The sequence below is a fragment of the Primulina tabacum genome, chromosome 14, assembly GCF_025594145.1.
Source record: "Primulina tabacum isolate GXHZ01 chromosome 14, ASM2559414v2, whole genome shotgun sequence".
Lineage (NCBI taxonomy): Eukaryota > Viridiplantae > Streptophyta > Magnoliopsida > Lamiales > Gesneriaceae > Primulina > Primulina tabacum.
This window is the reverse complement of record NC_134563.1, coordinates 30,170,228-30,192,040: the sequence shown is the minus strand read 5'-3', so window position 1 is coordinate 30,192,040 and position 21,813 is coordinate 30,170,228. Positions and strand designations below refer to the sequence as shown.

General features: G+C 33.9%; 1 protein-coding gene across 3 annotated transcripts; it reads right to left on the bottom strand.

Moving 5' to 3' along the window:
• Positions 1-9,417: 9,417 nt before the first annotated feature.
• LOC142524099 (uncharacterized) lies at positions 9,418-18,969 on the bottom strand. 3 transcript variants are annotated; one of them, XM_075627835.1, is made up of 19 exons: positions 18,777-18,969; positions 18,377-18,491; positions 17,995-18,222; positions 17,343-17,429; positions 16,831-16,920; positions 16,612-16,738; positions 16,426-16,523; positions 14,916-15,084; positions 14,703-14,824; positions 14,111-14,239; positions 13,940-14,038; positions 13,791-13,848; positions 13,052-13,127; positions 12,839-12,968; positions 12,295-12,452; positions 11,980-12,052; positions 11,526-11,720; positions 10,954-11,047; positions 9,418-10,352 (listed from the first exon to the last, which is right to left on the bottom strand). In XM_075627835.1, exons 2-19 carry the CDS (start codon positions 18,449-18,451, stop codon positions 9,535-9,537), a joined length of 2,826 nt encoding a protein of 941 aa, XP_075483950.1. In that variant the 5' UTR covers positions 18,452-18,491; positions 18,777-18,969; the 3' UTR covers positions 9,418-9,534. The 3 variants fall into 3 exon arrangements, with proteins under 3 accessions (XP_075483950.1, XP_075483951.1, XP_075483953.1); XM_075627836.1 differs by lacking the exon at positions 18,777-18,969 and adding an exon at positions 18,706-18,727; XM_075627838.1 differs by lacking the exon at positions 18,777-18,969 and adding an exon at positions 18,670-18,690.
• Positions 18,970-21,813: the final 2,844 nt, after the last annotated feature.

The window sequence follows — 21,813 nt, the reverse complement described above, 5'->3', positions numbered from 1 at the left end:
ACTTCTTTGATTTCAGATCAGGCTTTGTTCTGCTAGCTGAGTCAATATGAACATAGGATAAAAATCTAAACACTTTAAAGAAAGAAATGTTTAATTCTTTGCCGCTCCATACCTCTTCGGGTATTCTGCAGTCAAGCGGTATCGAAGGTCCTCTGTTGATTAGATATGCTGCAGTGTTAACAGCATCAGCCCAGAATGATTTTGGTAATCCAGAATGTAGTCTCATGCTCCTAACACATTCATTCAGGGTCCAGTTCATCCTTTCGGCTACACCATTCTGTTGAGGTGTACCAGGAATGATTTTCTCCATCTTGATCTCATTCTGTGCACAATATTTCTTGAACTCATCATCTTCATATTCACCACCGTTATCAGACCGTAAGCACTTCACCTTCAAGTTGGTTTCATTCTCAATCATGGCTTTCCACCTTTTAAAGGTCTCAAAAACATCATATTTATTTTTCAGAAAATAAACCCAAACTTTTTGACTCAAATTGTCGATAAATCTGACATAATATCTTGAGCCTCCAAGAGATTTCTCAGGAGACGGTCCCCATACATCTGTATGAATCAGATCTAACTTTGCTGCGTTTGATTCTCTACCACCTTTTGAAAAGCTCACCTTTTTCTGCTTTCCAAAGATACAGCTTTCACTTAGCTTGTGTTCAACGATCTTTAATTCCGGTAGCTTCTCGTTTGATACAAGCATCTTCATTCCCTTCTCACTCATATGCCCAAGCCTATAATGACATATACTTGAATTTACTCCAGCATCCAAGGCTGCTAATGTATCTCTGCAACTGAAACTCGTATAAAGTGTTCCAGTTTTCTTTCCTCGAGCAACAATCATGGTTCCTTTGTTTAATTTTCAGGAACCATCACCAAAGGTTACATTATGGCCTTCGTCATCGAGTTGTCCCACTGAGATCAAATTGCGTGTCAATTTTGGTAAATGTATGACTTTGTTGATTTTCCATACAGATCCGTTTGACATCTTCGTCCAGACATCACCCATATCCAACTATTTCCAAAGGCTTTCCATCAGCCAAGAAAACTTTTCCATAATCGCTATTGATGTAATTATCAAATACATCACGATTACCAGTTGTATGAAATGAAGCTCCTGAGTCCATAACCCAAGAATCAAGTGGGCTTTCCATGGATAGCAATAGAGCATCATGTACCTCCTCAGTAACAACATTTGCATTATTATTTGTTGATTTGTAGTTTGACAAGATCGATTATGGGGAGCATCGTTGAGCTACAATAGCTCGGTTCTTGAATATTGAACACCGATGAATTAAATCGAGTTTGATGTTCAAACCAAGCGGAAGAAACTCGAAATAATCCTTCTTAGAAATCGATAAAATATTTTGTAAAGCATTTAAAATATATGCAAGTTGAATGAGTAAAAAATAATTTGGTTGAAGTATTTTATCAAACACTTGGTATGCAATAAATTTATATTTGAAGAACACATAAAATGCTTCAACAATGCATCCTTAAAACAATGGAAATGATAAGTAAATGCAATAAACAAATAGACACGAATTTGTTTATGGATGTTCGGAGACTTCAAATGCTCATACGTCACCCCTTCTTCCCCTTAGGAATGATTCACTAGAAGACTTTGATTTATACAACTACTTGTACAAACCCACTCCAGAAGGGCAGCACCCAACTAGAACTCCTAGCACTCAGGAAATTAAGCAGCACCTAACAATCAGCTTATTGTTTAATGTCTCATATGCAAAGACTACATACACAAGTTTATTGTCTTTGTGCAAGACTCACTCAATTAATCTTTGAAGTTCAACTCTCTTGTATATGTGTGAGTGATTGTGTGTGATGAATTTATCCTTTATAGTGTACATATCGAATATATCCTCACACAAGGGCTTGTGCTCTCAACTAGCTGATTTCTTCATGCTAACTGCCCATGCTTTGAATCTTCTTCAAAAGCTCTTGTTTGATCTTCTAGATGTACTTATAGGCCCCAACAATGATATATACGTTAGATACAAGAATATGATCGTTTGAAAAGTTTCTGTACTGTTTCTGAGATTGCAACGATCAAATTCACTTTGCTGGACATTTTTCCGACTGGTCAACTCAACTGGTCGTTCAGTTCAACTGGTCAGCAGCTGGTTCAGTTCAGTTCAGTTGGTCAGCTGCTGGTTCGGTTCAATTCAGCTGGTTCAGTTGGTCTGATTCAGTTCAACTGGTTCGGTTCAGTTTCAGCTGGTCTGGTTGAGTTCAACTAATTCAGTTTCAGTTGGTCAGTAGCTTGTTCAGTTCAGTTGGTTGGTCAGCAGCTGGTTCAGTTTCAGCTGGTTCAGTTTCAGCTGGTGTGCTGAAATCAGCCTAGCTGATTTAAGTTTGTACAGAACCAGTAGCTTCATCGTCATTTATCAGCATCTTAAACTTCGATTCAGATTTTGATTTTTGAAAATGATTTGTAGATCATCGTCTTATCTTTCCAACGCATACTGAATCCATTCATTTTGATAGTTGATCTGAGAGATATGACCAAAATACTGCCGCTGCTCAAACCCAACTGATTGCTGTCTTCGTGCGATCAGTTACGATCAGTTTGACCTTGATAACATCCGATTTTGTCCAACTGACGTGAAATACAACTAGTTCCAAATTGAGTTTTCTGACCAGTGGCGGATTGTCATTCCAGCTGAGAGAGATCTTCAAAACACCAAAGCTCGCCAGAAATTCAATTTGTGCAGAATTCAGTTTCAGCTTGCTTCTTGTTTTAATAACTTCACACACTTGAGTAAATACGTTAGAAACACAATAACAAGTTTTGTTAACATCAAAATCAGGATTGCGAACATGAAATATTCCAACACAGTTCTTTTTTAACTGACCAGTTTCACCATAGCTCCAGCACTTCAAATTCTTTTCAAAATTGTTTTTGTCTTTCTATTTCTTGACTTGGACCTACTGCGCCATCGGTTAGAACTCTTTTCGCCACTACTGCCCCTTCCTCTGTTCTCGAGATTTAGAGCAGATTTCGATGATATTCCTTTACCTAAATCCATCATGCGAACTTCTTCAGCAAGAATTTGATCTCTGACATAATTGAATTGTAGTTTTCTTTTTTCAACAGAGTTGCTAACCGCTGTCTGTATTGGCTCCCAAACATTTGGTAAAGACATCAAAAAAATAAGTGCAGGAATCTCATCATCAAAATTAATTTCTACCGATGTTAGCTGAGAAACAATCGTGTTGAACTCATTGATGTGTTTAGCCACCGAAGCACCTTCTCCTATTTTCAAGTTGAATAACTTTTTCATGAGATGTACTTTGTTGTTTGCTGATGGCTTCTCGTACATGTCCGAAAATGGACATCATCTCTTCTGTGATTTGTGCCTGCGCCACGTTATGTGCCACATTCTTCTTTAGGGTCAATCGTATCACACCTAACACATGTCGGTCAAGGAGCTCCCGGTCATCATCCTCCATTTTTTCCGGTTTCTTTCTTGATAGAGGTTGATGCAGCTTCTTACTGTACAAAAATTCTCTAATTTGTAACCGCCAGAACAAAAAATATGTTCCATCGAACTTGTTGATTCCCGGTCCCGATCCATCATCTCCGGCCATCGCTTCTCTAGCCTTAGCAAAAAATCTAAAAAAATCTTTTCTGATGTGGAATATCAAACAAATCTGCAACCACATAGCATACTCAGAATCTAAGAAATTTTTCAACAAGTCTATGATACTAATTGTTGGGTAATTACACCGAAACGATGGCGACCATGATGATAATATAATACCCAAAAATGCGAAATAAAGTAATCATTAAGAACACAAAGATTTATGTGGTTCACCCAAGATAGACTACGTCCACAGAGCTACCGCAAATCTTTATTATAGGGAGAAAATTACAAGTGCATACAAAACACTTAATATCTCACAATCCGGAGCCCCCGAGTATAACCGAGAAAATATTTTCTCAGACTCTCACAAGAGAAACTCACAACTCTTTGCTTTCTCTTGTTTTCAAAACTTTGTAATTGTTTCTGTTTTTAGAATATCTTAAATTGAGATGGGGGAGCTCTATTTTCTGTATTTTCTAGCGGCCACCAACCATTCTTTGACATATGCATCTGCGAGCTGCCACATTTGAAAAGTATTGCTAGCCGCCACATTTGAAAAATATAAAAAATATTTTGGTCCACCTTACTTAACAATAATGATATTTGAATCATGTTTAACAATTATCTTATTCAAAAAATAATCTGAGTCATTACACTAGTGTAAACCCATCCAAGTCCACCAGATTTGAGTTCAATGGACTTTGAATGAGGTTCTAGTTGACTTGAATTGAAGTACAAGAACCCCATCCAAATTCATCGAAGCTCAATGTACTTGAATTCAAGTCCACTGAATCCTATTAATTCTAGTCATTTTGTTTTCTTTTTTGATATATACTAATATTATAGTTACAAACAATATATTTCAATACTATGGACAATGAAAAATAAATTATGATGAAATTTGGCATAAAAAGAATTGCTACAGATTTGTTCATGTTAGGTCACTTAAGTATTGTTTGATTCGTGTGATGTGATAATTGAGTAATAAAATATTTGAATGATGATTTATAAAAATATAAAGATAGTTGATATAATGTGATAAAATATACAGTGTTTGATATGAACTACTAGAAAATTGTTATAAATAATTTATCATTTGGTGTGATTGATGATAAAAGTGATAAATTTAAAATGATACCCTAATTTCCCAAAATGCCTTCAATCGAACCTTCTTTCCATACCTACATACAAGAAATTCACTCAACCCTTCACGGTGTCTCCTAGACCACAAGAAAACATCATTATGTCTTTAAAAAACCGTTGCATACAAAAATTGATTTGCTGCAGAACATCCAATCCTTCAAAAACTGTAGCCGACTTCACCAACATCATCCGACTTCACTGTGGACTATTGACATATTTCTTTCCATATTTTTTAACATATCTGCAAATATGTGATTTTAGATATAGTAATTTAGTTCCTCATTATCAATAGGTTTGTTATTATTGCAGTTACAGTGTTCTGAGTTTGTTATTATTTAACTTTTTACAACATACATCAACTACTTGTTCCTTATTGTTTCACTAATCCCGCTTGTTATTTTTGTCAACCCGTCGAAGAATATTTTATTACCAAAATGAACACACAAGAAAAACCAAATTGCAAACGAAATACTTATATTTAAGAGTGGCAGGAAAGTACAATATTGTGTATTTCAAAAACTACATGGTTTGTTCACAATAAGACATATTCACAATCACAATATGTCATCCATTTGAGGAGGAATGTCATTATTCATGTTAAGTAACACCTTGCACAGTATCTGCGAAACTCTCTGCGCGTTCCCCCTTGCACGATCACTTCCAAAGGTCTCACACCAATCATAATAATATGGCCACGACTTGTATCGCATCGGACGGACGTTGTTATCAATATGTTATATATTTAATAAATCTCACACAACATATTACTATATAAAAAATAATTGAAAATATTTAAATTAAGATCGACAAAAACTTTAAATAGTAAGCCCCAGCATCTTCTGTACGTGGACTCAATCATTTTTTGGTTTCATTCTATCCGATCCCACTTCAGCTAGCATCGTGACCAGACTACCATATGTTTTCTTCCACACATGTATTTTAGAATTTATGTGCACCTTCAAAGAAAACCAAGTATCCAGTTTTGAACTCATTCTCACTTTTAAACCCACGCTGGATGGAACTTTTCAGTGCTTCAATCAGGACTTCCTCCTCATAAGTACTCCACACACGTCTACCTTTGTCCGATTTCTTTTCTTTGCCACCAACGGTATTTTTGGATGCTCCAACATCCATTGCTCATGTTTAGTACAAATGTGTTCCCTGAAATGTAAACATGATTTTGTGGAAAAATGGTAAATGACAAGTACTTAATCTTTCTATGAAAATACTAAATAGAACAACACAACTACATTAATCCAAAACAATAAAGAAATCAATAGTTTTAAACATTCTAAAAACAGAAAACAATAGAAGTTAATATCCCAAACAAAGCCACAAGTTCTCTCTCATATGTCGGCACATGGTCAAGATATTAAAGTAGAATACAAGCCGCTGAGAATTCATTAATCAATTCTGATACAATGACATCGCTAAATTATCTCTCCAAATGTCCCAAGCTGGTGATGACTCCATATTTTTTATGAAATCAGATTCGATGTATTCATTAGAAGTATTAGTTCCATCATCGACTTCCTTCATTGGATCATCTTGAATTTCAGAACGAATGAAGTTGTGTAGGAAAATGCATGCCACAATCTTACGATTTTGGACTTTTAGAGGTAGGATATAGGACTTCGGAGTACAGCCCATCGTCTTTCAAACACCTTTTCAATAGCATTTTCTGCGCGACAATGCTTATAGTTGAAATTTTCCTTATAGTTCATTAGAGCTATGTTGCCAATGGCCCAATCATTCATATGATAACGCATTATTCTATATAGTGTTAAGAATCCCTCGACGTGCCCATAACCACTGTCACATAGATAGTAGCACTATGTCATGTTATTTACTGTGAGTTTTATTAACATTTCATAATTTAATTCAATATGTTTTCAAAATAATGCATGTCACATTTCAAAATAATTCCATCCCACCCAACATTTGCTATAGTTGTCTCACTTTATTTTTATTTTATAGGGTTTTATTGTGAAGAGAGCATATTGGTAAAATTAAGGGTTTTATTCACGGTACTCTACAAAGATAGAATACACATCACCTGGATAGGTGGGGAATACACAAAGATAGAATACACATTAATATTACACTCATCCATGCTATCAAAATAAGTAGAATGTTTACGACATACACACATAATTCAATAGTTGACTTCCAAACAAATTCGTTCAGTTGTTTAGCGTTTGATGTTGCTAGAATCTCATGTCCACACGCCCAGAGGCGGAGTCACATGGTTGAAGCCCGGGTGGTCCAATTTTTTTTAAAAATATATATGTAAATTTTGTATAAATTTGAAATAATATGATATTAGTCCCGTAGATCAATTTAAAATATTAAAAGATTTTAGAGTTTAAAATTCCAACCCGGACGGAGCCATATTTCTGGCTCCGCCACTGCATACGCCATTGCAGCAAGTGATGCTGCCAATATCGAACTTTATTCCTTAAGTTCACGTTATTACTCATCTCATATGTGGTCATTAGCTTATTCAGATATGATATATTTGGTTCTGGATCGGAGTGAATGGACAGTAAATGATGATATTTCCCTATTTTTACGTATATTTGGTTATGATTAGGGATGTAATCGAGTCGAGCCGAGCCGAACTCTTGAATGTTTGAGCTTGGTTCGTTTATAATCAAGCCGAGCTCGAGCTTTATTTAACGAATATATGCATGGCTCACGAGCTTATTCAAGCATTTATCGAGCCTAAACAAGCTTAATAAATATGAATTATACATTTAAATTTTCATTAAATTAATTAAAAAGTAAATTATATATTTAAAGAAAAATATATTATTCTTATTAAAATTTGTAAATTTATTATAATAAATAAATTTAATAGATTTTTCTATATATTTCATAAATAATATGCAAAATCATAAATCAAAACTATTATTTTTTCATCTAAAAGATTACTCATGAACTTACCAACGAACATGTTACGAGCTAACGAGCCGAATACTGTAAAGCTTGAGTTTGGTTTGTTTATCTTAACGAGCCTCATTAAACGAGCTCAAATGAGCTTTTATCGAATCGAGCTTCGAATAGCTCACAAACGGTTTGATTCGTTTACATCCCTAGTTATGATACAAATAACCTTAACTTGAGAAATGAAAAAGTTCACGATTATTTGACTTGGCAGTCGGAACCGGACGGCTTTGAGAATGAAGATTCTTACGTTTTCTTCTCTTTCTTTTGGAACGGCGTTGGTGCAGATTTGGATGAGGGTTTAACTAATTAAATACATATATTTTTGGGGTGCTATCCAAGCTCAAAATTAAATAATTCAAATAACTTAAAATAATAATGATATTTATCTAGAAAAACTCATTATTAATTGTAAGATGATGTCAAAATTGTGTTATGCATAACATCTCTTTTTTGCAAATATTATCCAGAATAAAGCTTATATTATTTTAACTAACTATATTATTTTATTTTATTTTAATATTGTGTGGCTACTATTTGGAGTGTTACATTTCTTATTTTTTAACAATTTTTAATTCTTTTTTTATGGGGGTAACGATGTCTTTTCTTGGTGGAGGCTATTTTTTTAAACGAGACGACACAAAAACCTTTCCATCTAAATTTCCTTATATTGTCGTGTTCTTGCACGTTTAAATGGTGTGGGTGGGGTCTTTATGATATTATTCTTTCAAATATGATAATCATTTGACTACGACTCTCGTTGAAAGATGACATCGTAAAACACATACATTCCATTTTCGCTTAAGTAAAACAACAATAGCTTTGCAAGACCATAAGCTGGTACGGGATCTTTAAAATAAAATTCACCTAATTAAAAAAAATATGATGCTACTTTTTTATATAATAAAATGAAAATAGTATAATTAATTAGATATATATCCTTACATATATAATATAACTTAATATTCCAAATATATATTACCTCATACAATATAAGACACAAACATTAGCTATGTTTACTATATTATAATAATTAAACCATTGAATAATCGTTTGGATCATGGTATAATTTCGAATTTACCTAAAATATCATTTAGTACAATCTATTTGGTTAACTACATAAATGAACTAATTTTTCATTAATGAAATTAACATTTTGATTATGTAATGTCGAAAAATTTGTGGCAACAGCATAATATTTTGGTATCTTTGCTATTTAATATTAAACATCATTTTTATCAAAATACTTTTATAAAATATAAATACAGTAGTTCAAGTCATACATAATATTTGTGTATTATGTTACACATGTAAAATGTTGCCTTAACGACTAGTATATATTATCTTCCTATTATATAATACATCGTCTCACATGAATTTTTGTAATAATTATACTATATAGAGATTTATAGAATTCTGAACTCACGATAGATATCCTAAAGAAATCTGTGTTTCTCGGAATCTTAAGCGAAACAAGACAATCAAAGGCCATAAAAATCGATCAACATATAAAGGACAGAACCCCGCCACTGTGGCAGGCGTGGCCTCGCCTACTGTTATATTTTCAAAGCCCCCGGTCGACACTGACGGTGGAGGTTTAAAAATGCAAGTATCCAGTCACTTCTATATGCCTCAATTCAATTTGATAAAAACAATATATATGTGTATATATATATACCCCCACACCCGTTGTATGAAAAAAGAATAAATAAATATATAAAAATTCAAGTATGTAATTCATTTAAATTCCATTATCTGTATTAAATTTGTATCATGCAAAACCAGATCAACGAAAATAAATATGATCAAAGAAATATATACTATAAGATGCTTCTCAATTAATCAAAGGGCTAGCCACATTTACCTCATTCTCATGTATCCTCTCTGTAAATCTGTAAAAATCTGCAGGCAATGGAATATCAAGTTCTGAACAAATTAACTTCATCACCTTTGCAGTCACACCTCCCAAGTTCATTTTATTCAAAGTCACAGAAATCGCAAACCGGTTGTTTATGTCGCAATATCCGGTTGAACCTCCCATGCCCGAATGGCCAAAACCGATTAATTTACCATCCTCCGAGTAAGATCTCTTGAATCCAAGCCCAAATTGCCCGTTCGGAAGTGTCAAACCCTCGTATTCTCCAACTCCCATGAATTGATCGTGAATGTTACTGTTGGTAAAAAGCTTCGTAGTTCTAGAGTTGCTATGATAATCAGGTAACGAGCCATTGGAGGTGGTGTCATTGCTCGGAACCTGAGAGTAGTTATTGTCACTCAACTTTTTAGTGGAGCTACGGCTGAAACACGTCCGTTTCTTGGAGGTTCTTGGAGACGAGAACTTGGGAATGTGCGGATGGCTGCCGAGTGGGGGCTTGGTGGAAGAAGAATGTGGCGGTGGAATGACACCTTTATCGACAAGAGCTGCATAGTAGCGTGCCAAGGCTCGAGCTGAGCAATGTGCATTAGCAGCAGGTATGATGGCACGGCGTGCGTTAAGTGTGTTGAATAAGGCAGGAAGAGTGGATGCCATTTGAGAAACATCTTGTATTTGGTTCTGAAAGGTGGATGGTAGGTCTGGACGCTTACTGATTTCTGAAAATTTTTGTATTTCGTCCATATCTACGGTAAGCGTGGCAAGTCGAGATTCCACACCTACGAGAAAGAAACTATATGGTCAGGCTATGTGCCGGAAAAAAAAACTAAGGACAATTTCAAGCTTATAATTTTGGCAAGGGAGAAGTTAATATGTTGTCCCCCAAATGGAACAAACCCAGAGGCAAACAATGCAGTCGAATTCTGGGGTCGCCCATGTTAAAGGGTCGCCCATGCTTTTAACAATTTCGCAAATATAAATAGATGTCATAAATGAACAAAATAACGAGCGACTAAAAAATTAGTAAACCGAATGTTCCAACCCTAAAGGTTCAGAAAAACCTCCCATGCCATAGCCATTACTATGTATAACTCCACCGAGGTTTAAAAATACTATGTTTTGAATTGAAAAAATAGTTTGATCCTCAGTTAAGGGGTGATGAGATGGTACCCTAAGGGCATTACCCCAATGATTCATGGAAATTAATTTATCAATACAAGCGGATGTTTTGATAAATATTCACTCCTAGAGACACCCTTCTGGGTAGTGTGAAGCATGAAATTCCTTTCAGTCAAGATATTCAATTGAGTAAGCAAAGATGAACACAGTGTATCAAGAGCACAAGTGAGTGTGAGCAAAACAGTTGATGAATGGACATGCCTGGAGGAATTCCAATGTATAGCTCGCCATCTATATTGAGAGGACGAATAAACACTTCTTCAAGAATCTCCTGAAACTTCTTATGGGAGGCATACTGCACAACAAGAATGATGACGATATTTTATTATCTCCATATCATGCCAGTTCAAATATCGACAAGTTTATATGCGGTATATCAAGGCATATAAACAGAATATGCAAAAGGATCCACCACAATCCTTTTTTCTTGTAGATTTTTTGTAGTCCTGCGACAAAATCCATTCAGCAGATTGTTTCAAAATCTTTCTAAGCCATATAACTGTTTACTACTGGATATATGATCATGATTAGTCATGATAACTACAAGTTTTTTCCTTCATTTCCCCATCTACATATATTTAATATGTCAAATAAATAGAACTTTGAATGTAAGGGTCATAATATGTGAAATGTTTGCTGCTAAACAAATCAGGTATATCAGGCATTTGATAGCATTTAAACCTCAACCTGAAGTAACTCAAAAAAAAAATAGAGATCCATTTTGGATGAGACCAGAATTTATATGCTTTCCATTTTAAAAAGATCTGAAATACCTCAATAATACCGCCACATAGCCATCCAAAAGATAAATAATGGTACAACTGCTGATGACCGGGTTCAGTCTCTGGTGTCGCCGCCGTAATACAGTCCAGACACTCATCCCAATCAGTCATTAGCAACGGATTTTCACGTGTCAGACTAGCCAAGGCATTGTGTAACCCAGACGTATGATTAAGTACATGATGAACCTAATTTTGCATAAATAAAAAATATATATTTACATTTTGTTTAATTATGCTAAACATAAACAAATAAAACAAAATAGGAGTTCTACTTGGGAATTGTAAACTGCATCTTACTTTTGTCAATTAAAAGGTTGGAGTTCAGAAACTTCAGATTTTCTCATTACCATCTTCGTTATTTTTCTCAACGACTACAAGTTTTGCCATAAATAGATGACATACTTCAATAGCATCGGCAAAATTAAACTGCAGCACAAAAAGTTACCTTAATTTGATCTTTTCCGCTGGATTCAAAGTGAGGCCAGATATTTGCAGTTTTCTCCTCGAGATTCAGCTTCCTGCGACAAGAACTTGAGATATGGAGTTTGGGATGCTTTATGATTTAAAATATTTGATTTGCATTATTATCACTAGTTATAACTTTCTGTAAAATGACAAGTATTTGATTCCCAAATCACGGTGATAATCCATTAAACTATTTAAGTGACAAATATTAAGTGACTAGTACAAAATATTTAAAGCACAATCACTTAAGATTTTCCTTGCAAGGGACAACATAAGCACGGAAGCTTTTGCGTACCCATCATCAATTAGGCAATGTACCATGCCTGCCGTGATCCCTTTTGATACAGAAAAAACAGGGAATAAACTATCCGGTTGAACAGGCCGAGGATCATATCTTCCAAGCACCCCAGCAGCCGTGTCAATAATTACTTCTCCATCTTTATAGGCACATACCTATACATTTTCAAAACAGAAATGAAGGCCTGTCAAAGAAGCCACGGGAATTTATGACGAGTCAAATCAGCCTTCTCAATAGAAGAAATGGACAAACTAAAATACTGTGTCAGACATACTAACAAATTAGTCATTCATTGTATAACAAATGACATAATTTTTGCCGAAACAGAATTTTTTTCAGAAATTTTCATGTTATCATATAAAAAAGACAAGAATGTACTAGGATAAATCCTATATCTTGTTAATCTCTTACACACTATTCCAAAGCTCTAGATGAACGCAGATATCAATTCCTCTATCAAGTAACTACCAAAAGCACTATCTATTTTGGGAAAAAAATGATTAGCTCTCTTTCGGACATGTCATGAAGCAGTAGTATGCACCTGGATCCCAAGTACTTTATCAGCATTCCCAAGATCAACTAAGAGCCGCCTCAACTTGTCTTCAACATTAGATAAGATCGGAGTGTCATGGATCCATCGTGCATTAAATGCTGGACCATTGTTTAGGTTGCTAAGAGAAGTTACACAAATAGCAAATGAGGCAAGCGACCTTGAAAATATTAAAAAGAGAGAGAGAGAGAGAGCAAAGCTTACAATTGCAAAATGGATTCAGCAAATGGTCTCATGATATCCACATATACAATGCGTACATTCATGGATGATGAAAGCCCTGATATCCATGCCGGTTCCCAAATTCAGGAGAAATTTGTAGAGAAAAATTTATATACAATTATATGTATACATATACATCATAATCTTTTTAACTTAATAATTTGCTAAACTTATAAAAATAAATAGAAACCGTGACTGTTTGTTGAGCCGGCAACTTTTTAAAACAAGAATATTGTTTCTTAATTTTCTTTAATTTAAAAAATAATTAAATATCATCTCTAATTTTTCCAATTAGATCTAGAAGTTTGTAATTGCCTTATCATACTATAAGAATAAAAAATCGCGAAGTGTTGTTGATACTTGTATACTTCCTTAGCTGTCACACCCCAAAACTATATAAATTTAAATTGACTAATTGTTTTCTATATTTAGGGCTTTGATTTGCTACCATTTGGCATACTAACAATATCATATAATTTATATACTCCTCTTTTATCATTTTTTTGCTTAGTTCATAACATGATAACAGAGTAATTCAACTTTAATAATATGCACATGATTTTTTAGTTGATTAAGTGTATGCTCATTTAATCCTAGATTACTATGCAAATTAATTAAAATATACGTGTGTATTGATTGTTAAATATCTCCTTTGTCGATAGAATTTACGTGGTCCCGATGCTATGAATTATAGAGATTATACTATATATCTGTGTTCCACCTCTCAGGAGATTAATTACTCTGCCAAAAATAATGATATCACCAGGAAAAGCATCGACCTGAAGAAATGTTTGAAATATCTTAGAAACTAAGAAAAGATAGCTCATCAATAGGTTGATAGTAGCAAACCGAAAGACATTATGAACTTACGGGATTAAAACGTTTCATTTCTTTCTTATTGAGTTTCATCTTGTCTTGCACAATCTTCATGTTTCTAGCCCTTTGCTCAGCCAAGATTTTCATGTTTTGCTAGACCAATGAGTAAAGTTCATTGAGTACACAATTGGAAAACTCACATTATAACAAAATGTGCTAGCTTACAGGAGCTTCATTTGCCACAGTTGAGGTGCGGAAGAACACATTTGCTATCTCCATCATTTGTTCCGGAAGGTCCAACCGCATCTTTAGTCCCATTTCTGCAAAGGAAGATAAAAGTGCCACGTAATCACCCTGCAAGAGAAAGGGTGTTTTGTGATGTACAAGTTAGAAAATTCAATAGCAGCACAGTTCCATGCAAAAGGAGGAATGAAAGTATCAGGGGATGGTAATAGATTGGATGGTGCTTTCTAATCATTTATGAGCTTCCACGTGTCAATTAATAAAAAGAACCACAATAAAAGGATAGTGTAAAAGGTGGAAGGCATTTGACTTAGCCATACAATTGAAGTTTCTGGAATCAGGGGATAATTATTGACTGAACTGGGTTTTCTGATTATTTATGAGCTTCTACGTGTTAGTTTATTATAAAGAATCACAATAAAAGAATGTCAAAGTTGGAATGTATTCGAGTCAGCAAAACAATTGAAGTTTCAAGTATCGAGGGATAGTTATACATTGGATTGTGCTTTCGAATCATTTTAGGCAATTACGTGTCAGGTAATATAAAGAACTAAAATAAAAGAATAGTTCTAACCTCAGCAGATGCTAGAAACATTTTTGCCAGTGCTTGTGTCATACTTGCTGATAGATGCTTTGTAAGACCAAAATCTAACAAAATTGGTCGATGTGGAGGAATCTTGCTCACAAGGAAATTTCCTATTTTACATCCCATAAACAATTAACAAATTGTGGACTATTAGGAAAAATAACATACAGACATGTAAAAGATAGAGGGAGCAGAGAGTACCAGGGTGAGGATCACCATTGAAAAAACCATCAACATAGATTTGATGGGCATAGGCGCGTGTAATTTCCTCCACAAGTTTTTGTTTGTCCACACCAAGTGCTTCCAATGATTCTGAGTCATTTAGTCGTACTCCATCCATATACTCTAAAATGAGGACCTTCTCAGTTGACTTAACGAAAAATAGAGTGAAAAGTTAATACAACTCCTTTCACAGTAAAATGCAGGAAAAAGAAAAAATTGAGGATGGGTGGGGTCTTCAGTACAAAGGAACATTTTACCACACCCAGAGAACTATATTCAGAACAATTTGTACATAATAAATGAAAACAACTAACATTTTATTGAATCTCATGAACCACCTTTGTAGAGCAGTTGAACCCAATTGAAAAACTACTAATATGGTATCACAATGTTGTAGCTGCCATCCGGTTAGGTATTCACTATTCACCGACTTTTGCTAACATAATAACATATTACTGAAGGAAGTAGATTTATACTCCTATTTTCTTTTCCCGTGGAAGCATGGAGCTTCAATTTGATTGATAGAGATACCTAGAGAGCATTTTTGGTCTGTCTAAGGTTTATAAATACAGAAGTTCTTAAATGTAGAGTAAGACTAGTAAATTCAAGTTTTTACCATCACAAGATAGAAAGAACAAATCCAACAAAGTTTATAGAATAATTCCGTGTCTTGATATTTCTGAAGAAAAAACCAACTCCAAGCCACCTTTCAACTAAATAATCTGTTTAATTGTACTTCCTATCTAAGTTGTACTTCAAACAAAAATAAAAAAATATTATTTATCGTGGTCTTTCAAGAAAAACCATTGGCAATAAAATCAAAGATGATAAATCTCACTTATGATGCAGCGCATTACTCATTTTATCTTTGACAGAGCAAATAAGGCAAATCACATTGTATCCGCAGCAATTACATCTCTTTCTATCTTCTTATACATTTTTTCCCTTTACATTTGATACAAGTGTACAAGTAAAATTTGAATATTTTCGATAACAAACAGCTAAATGGGATCCTCTCAAAGTTTGAATACCCGTTGAAGATTAAGTTCATATCAAAGAAAAAAGTGCTCACAATTAGGCTCATCAGCTTTTGAACCTCACAAGTCCGCAAATTTCGAGCTTCAGCATCATACTCAAGGAAGCTAACAAATCAATTGAGCAGGCTCAACTCATATTGAACCTGCCACCCACACAGACAGTGGTGCACTTGTTGGTAGGCACTTGAAAAGTGGTTTTGTTATGCTTCATTGCTATAGGTAGGGCCGGTTAATTTTTTCATTGCCTCTAATAACAATAAAAAAAAGATAACGGTTTTTTTTTAAAAAAAATAGTGAATCTAAATCTTTAACACTTGATAGAAAACAATTATTTTGTATTCACTACCGTCATTGAAAATTTGACTAGCAACCATGATTGTTTAGTTTCTCAAGGAAAAGCACCAATCTATGTAGACCAGAATTTCATCTCAAAGATTTAGAAAAAATAATACCATAATAACTTCTGGAATTAAGACGTCCACACGTTTTATATTGTCATCACCACTGTTACTTTTGCAGCAAAGATTCCTTGAAACTTTCCGAGTATTTTCTACACAAAAAGGAGAAGCAACATAAGAGTTAAATGATACTGCAAGTGCAAGACAAAAGATACAACTAAATGAAGAATTCACACCTACCAGCCTCATGGTTGAAGTCAAGTTCCTTGGGTGCTTCTTTGCACCACTCATCTATCATGGGATTGAAGTTATATTGTGGTTCTGCCCAAGCAATCCAATCAACTATAGACTTGGCATTTTTCAAGTCCTGCAAAAGTGAAGTTTGCAATAATCCTTTTATTGTCTGGCACATTACTCAAACAACATCCTAACACCCCAAGAACAAAGGTCTATAATGACCTCTAATATAATTTCCTTTATGCCCTCATGTTGAACTTTAACAACCACTTTTTTCCCATCCATCATGGTAGCCCGATGAACTTGAGCTATCTGCATAAAAGATCAAACAGATCATTACGTACATCCAGCATATAAATCATTCCGCCACAGGCAAAAATGGAAACAACTATAGGCAAAATAATACTTATGTTCATAAAAGACAAAATGAAAAAATGTCAGAATGACCACTAGTCCTGTATCTGGGAAGTAGATATCTGTAGAGAACCTATTTATTCATGATTTTTCTTAAGACACTAGGATAACAGCTTCAAATGATCAGCAGAACTACTCTTGTCTAAAAATTTCCATCACTAAGAACAAGTACAAAGTTGTTACGGTAATGGTATAATATCCGTTCCTTTCTACTAACAAAAAAATGATTAATTGTACTTCAACGTGTTATCAAAAAGCAATAATCTGCATCCACAGTTCCTTGGTTCTCTCAGACAGTAATATTTGCACAAGGGTCTTACTGATGCAGTTGCCAGAGCAATTCTATCGAAATCCAAGAAGAGCTCGTCCATGGATCCCCCTAACTCTGTTTTGATAGTTTGACGAACCTGCATAAAAGAATCTAGTTATAGGTTTCCCAAGAACATTTGCATAAATTTCACCATTTGAGGGTAAAACTGATTTATTTGCTCAAATTTTTATCTCACAATGGTAAGCATATTCATATATATAAAAAAAATATTATAAAAAAAATAGTAGATGAGATGGCTAGGATTGATTTCCCCAATCATGCAGGTTTGGCCTATCCACTTTTTATCACAACAAATTTCCACTCTCATTTAAACTCAAAAAGCTGTTTTTCCCCACAAATTTTTGAGGTACTATCATCAATGTAGCCATAAAAAATGTAGATATCTATGGTACAACAACAATATAACCAAAACAAAAATGCATATTTCTGATAGCCAATCATATGGGAGAGTGACATGGTATATATGCAAATTCCTGGCAGAAAATTTTGGTCCATTCATGGATCTCGAGGATGGTGACTACAACCTCTAATAACTTGTGATCTTCTTGCTGTGGCATGCCTAAATTTTAGTTAGGGTGGAACCATGCTCATCTTCCACTAACTTTCACAAAACCGATAAATGTTAAAATCAAAGTAATCACCTCTTCTAAAGGGCGAGGAGGAAGAGAATCCTGCAGCTGTTTTAAAAGCCGAATATAGGCCTGGGGAAGCACATCAGCTCGTGTAGATAGATATTGCCCAAGTTTCACCCACAAACCTTCCAGCTCAACTATCAAATTAAGAACACGCTTAGCATTACGTTCGTGAGCTTTCTCCCAGAGATCATCACTGTTAGACTTGCGAATCCATTTCTCTCTCTGTTGCAGGGCCTATAGATAAAAAAAAATCATACAAAAATGAGAGGAAATTGCCTCAGGATTACGAGACATTAAAACAGAAAGAAAACAAAGCAAAGAAAATGGTTTCCATTTCGCAGCATGAGTAAATAATCAGGTCAAGATAACCGAAAGAAGCACACTATACCTTATAGTCGAGGTAAATTACAACAGCTAATGTAAAAACCTTGGCACGCCTCTTGTAAATGCTTCCCAATCCCATCGGAACACTAATTCACAGCAAAGTGAAGATTCTTCTGATACTATATTCACAAACATCACATATAATTCATCAGAATTGAAGACACCACTATCCATAATTCCGGATAAAACCAAAAAACATGATAATAATAACCCGAGAACTAAAACAAGCATTTCCCAGGAACATCTCATGAACAAACAGATTCAATCCAACAATTTGATTAAAAAACAACAACTCACTAATAGCCAATGAACGTGAATGCAATCATCATTTACCTCCAAAATACCAAAAAACAAATCTTTTTTTTTTTCCAAAGTATATGAAAAGGGTTATCATCGAAGCTCACCAGGAAAAGGGATTAGAGATAGAATCGGAATTTAGAAATCGAACGCGTAAGAGAATCGGATGCCAAGCGCACAAGAAGCGTGAATCCTCGAAGTAATCGGTGGAGCAGCTGTATTTAAAGAATGTCGCCCGTGCTGGTGGAGATTTGGTGGGTACGCTTTCGTCGACGTCTCTATTAATTGGTGAACGCTAGGTAGTGAAGTTTCTCCTTAACGACTTTTCAAATTTTTTTTTTCCTTTTTAAATAATATAAAAAATCATAAATTTAAAAAAATTATTTTTTTTGTATTTTTTCGTGCCTATGTCTGCAAAAATTCTAGATTATTTTCATTCTCATGTATTACATTACAAAATTAAATGTATTTTGCGCATACGAAAATATTAAAGTAAAAACTTGTGTGAGACGGTCTCATGTATTGTATTTTATGAGACAAATATCGTATTTAGGTCATCTATGAAAAAAATTATTTTTTATGCTACAAGTATTACTTTCTATTGTGAATATCGGTAGGGTTGACCTATCTTACAGATAAAGATTCGTGAGACCATTTCACAATAAATCTACTCAAATATTAATAAAAATTTATAAAATACTTGATCGTCATTATATAAATAAATATCATAAAACTATTTTAGTACATTATTTATCACTATTATATCTCAATAAAGTACCATATCATTTAACACAAAAAAAATAAAAATTAAGATATATATATATATACATATCGTGTACCAAGACACAAATAAAATATAATTTCTTTGAATGCTTGAGATGAAATAGTGAGGACTCGTGGCATGCTTGCGAAACTTCAAGATTTATAATTTAAATTCTAAATATAAGAATTAATATTATATATTGTATTATATATAATAAAAAAAATAGGTGAGTTGAACTTAAATTATTATTGAAGAAATAGACGACTTTATATATTTTTAATCGAAAAGTAACATAGAGTCATAAATGTTGCATTGAGTGCATCGAAAACACCTAATCTGAGGTGACAAAAGTCTCCATAGGCGACAATGAAATAAATACATGAAGTTAGCTTTCGACCCCACCTAAAGGGAGGTATGCAAATGACTTTTTTCCATGTCGGAATATCCGGTTGGATAAATCGTTGGATTAACGTAATAGTCTGCAAATTATATCAGTCAGATAGATTACAATGAGCAATTTATGTGTGTGAAGCTTGTCTGAAATGATGTCGGCATGAGAAATCGGACGTCTGATCATTAAAGCAATCATTCACTTATTCCATCGAGTCGAACGTTCTTCGTGGACAATGACATTTTTTTCTTTGACTACTACTAATCTTGCGTTGATGAAAAGGTGGGTTGACTGAACAAATGTGTAATGTGCATCATATTTCTACGAACAACTTGCTATGTTGCATTGGAAAAAAAGAGTTTAATGACGTATTCAAACACGAGAATTGCTTAGAAAAGTACTCGGTAAAAAAAATTATCGGAAGTCATTAAAGATCATACTACGAAATTGTAATGATAAAAAGTTACCAAAAGTTGATCAATGGGGTTCTACCAACTGAAAATGATGGAGGCTTTAGAGGAATGAATAATTTTTTTAAAAAAAATTCAGATATAAAATTATTTTTTCAAAATATTTGTCATTTGATTAAGAAATACTCCTTATAGAGTAATTAAATAATTTTGGTATGTATGGTAAAATAATTTTTTTTTCTACCTAAAAAATCTTCATTAATTTTGTATGAGCGAATGTTTATTCTTTTATCAAAAGTTATAGCTAGTAGTAACGGTTGAATTCTAATTTTTTAAATCGTACAGCAGCTTAAGCGCTACGTTTTGATTGTTGTCCTAGCAGAGGTAGGGATGTAATCGAGTCGAGCCGAGCCGAACTCTTGAATGTTTGAGCTTGGTTCGTTTATAATCGAGCCGAGCTCGAGCTTTATTTAACGAATATATGCATGGCTCACGAGCTTATTTAAGCATTTATCATGCCTAAACAAGCTTAATAAATATGAATTATACATTTAAATTTTCATTAAATTAATTAAAAAGTAAATTATATATTTAAAGAAAAATATATTATTCTTATTAAAATTAATAAATCAAATAATTCTTATTTCATAAATAATATGCAAAATCAATAAATCAAATATCAAAAATATTATTTTTTCATCTAAAAGATTACTCATTAAAATTACCAACGAACATGTTCACGAGCTAACGAGCCAAATACTGTAAAGCTTGAGTTGATTTGTTTATCTTAACGAGCCTCATTAAACGAGCTCAAACGAGCTTTTATCGAATCGAGTTTCGAATAGCTCACAAACAGTTTGGTTCGTTTACATCCCTAAGCAGAGGCAATTATTTCACCACAACAATCTTCTTTCTAATATTGCACTTGCCGCTAAAACAAAAATTATAGCTAATATTAATAGTATAAATCTAATATTTAAAATCGTATAACAGTTCAAACGTAATCTTTCAATTGCTCTCCTAACAAGAGTTGTTATTGCACCCTGAAAATTTAGATCTCTTATACTATTTTTTTTTAAACTTAATATCCTTTATTATCCTATCTTCCATGAGTACATATCAATCATTATTTTTAGATTTATTTAAATAATCACTATCTATAATTTTATATCATTATTCGGGTATGGGATTGACACATTCTTTTTTCCAACGATGCTCTGACTAAAATTTTGAGTTTTGGTGCAAGTGGCGTTTGTCCTTTTTGTTCGAGTAGTCTTGAATATGATGCTTGTCACTTCAGCAAACCACATATTTCCCATGCTTCTTCCAACATTTTTCCTCATTGTGGATGGAGTTATTGTAATATCCGCATTTCTCCTGATAGTTAATGCTTGTGTTTTCTCGAAACATTTTGCATTAAGGTTCTTTATGTTAGTCTATGTTAGACTTACTTTAATTATGATGATGCGAGTCAAAATCAGTAGAGGATGATATTAAAAACAAAGTTAAATATAAATAGCAGAAGCACTCGTATCGCTAAAACAAAAGCAGTACTTATCAAGTATTTTTTAGCTAAACTT

Coding starts and splice junctions, on each gene's coding strand:
- LOC142524099 (XM_075627835.1), bottom strand. CDS start 18,451: ATGGGATTGGGAAGCATTTACAAGAGGCGTGCCAAGGTTTTTACATTA. Junction 13,128..13,790: donor AGTAATTAATCTCCTGAGAG/GTGGAACACAGA, acceptor CATGGATATCAG/GGCTTTCATCATCCATGAAT. Junction 10,353..10,953: donor ATACATTGGAATTCCTCCAG/GCATGTCCATTC, acceptor TCTTTCTCGTAG/GTGTGGAATCTCGACTTGCC.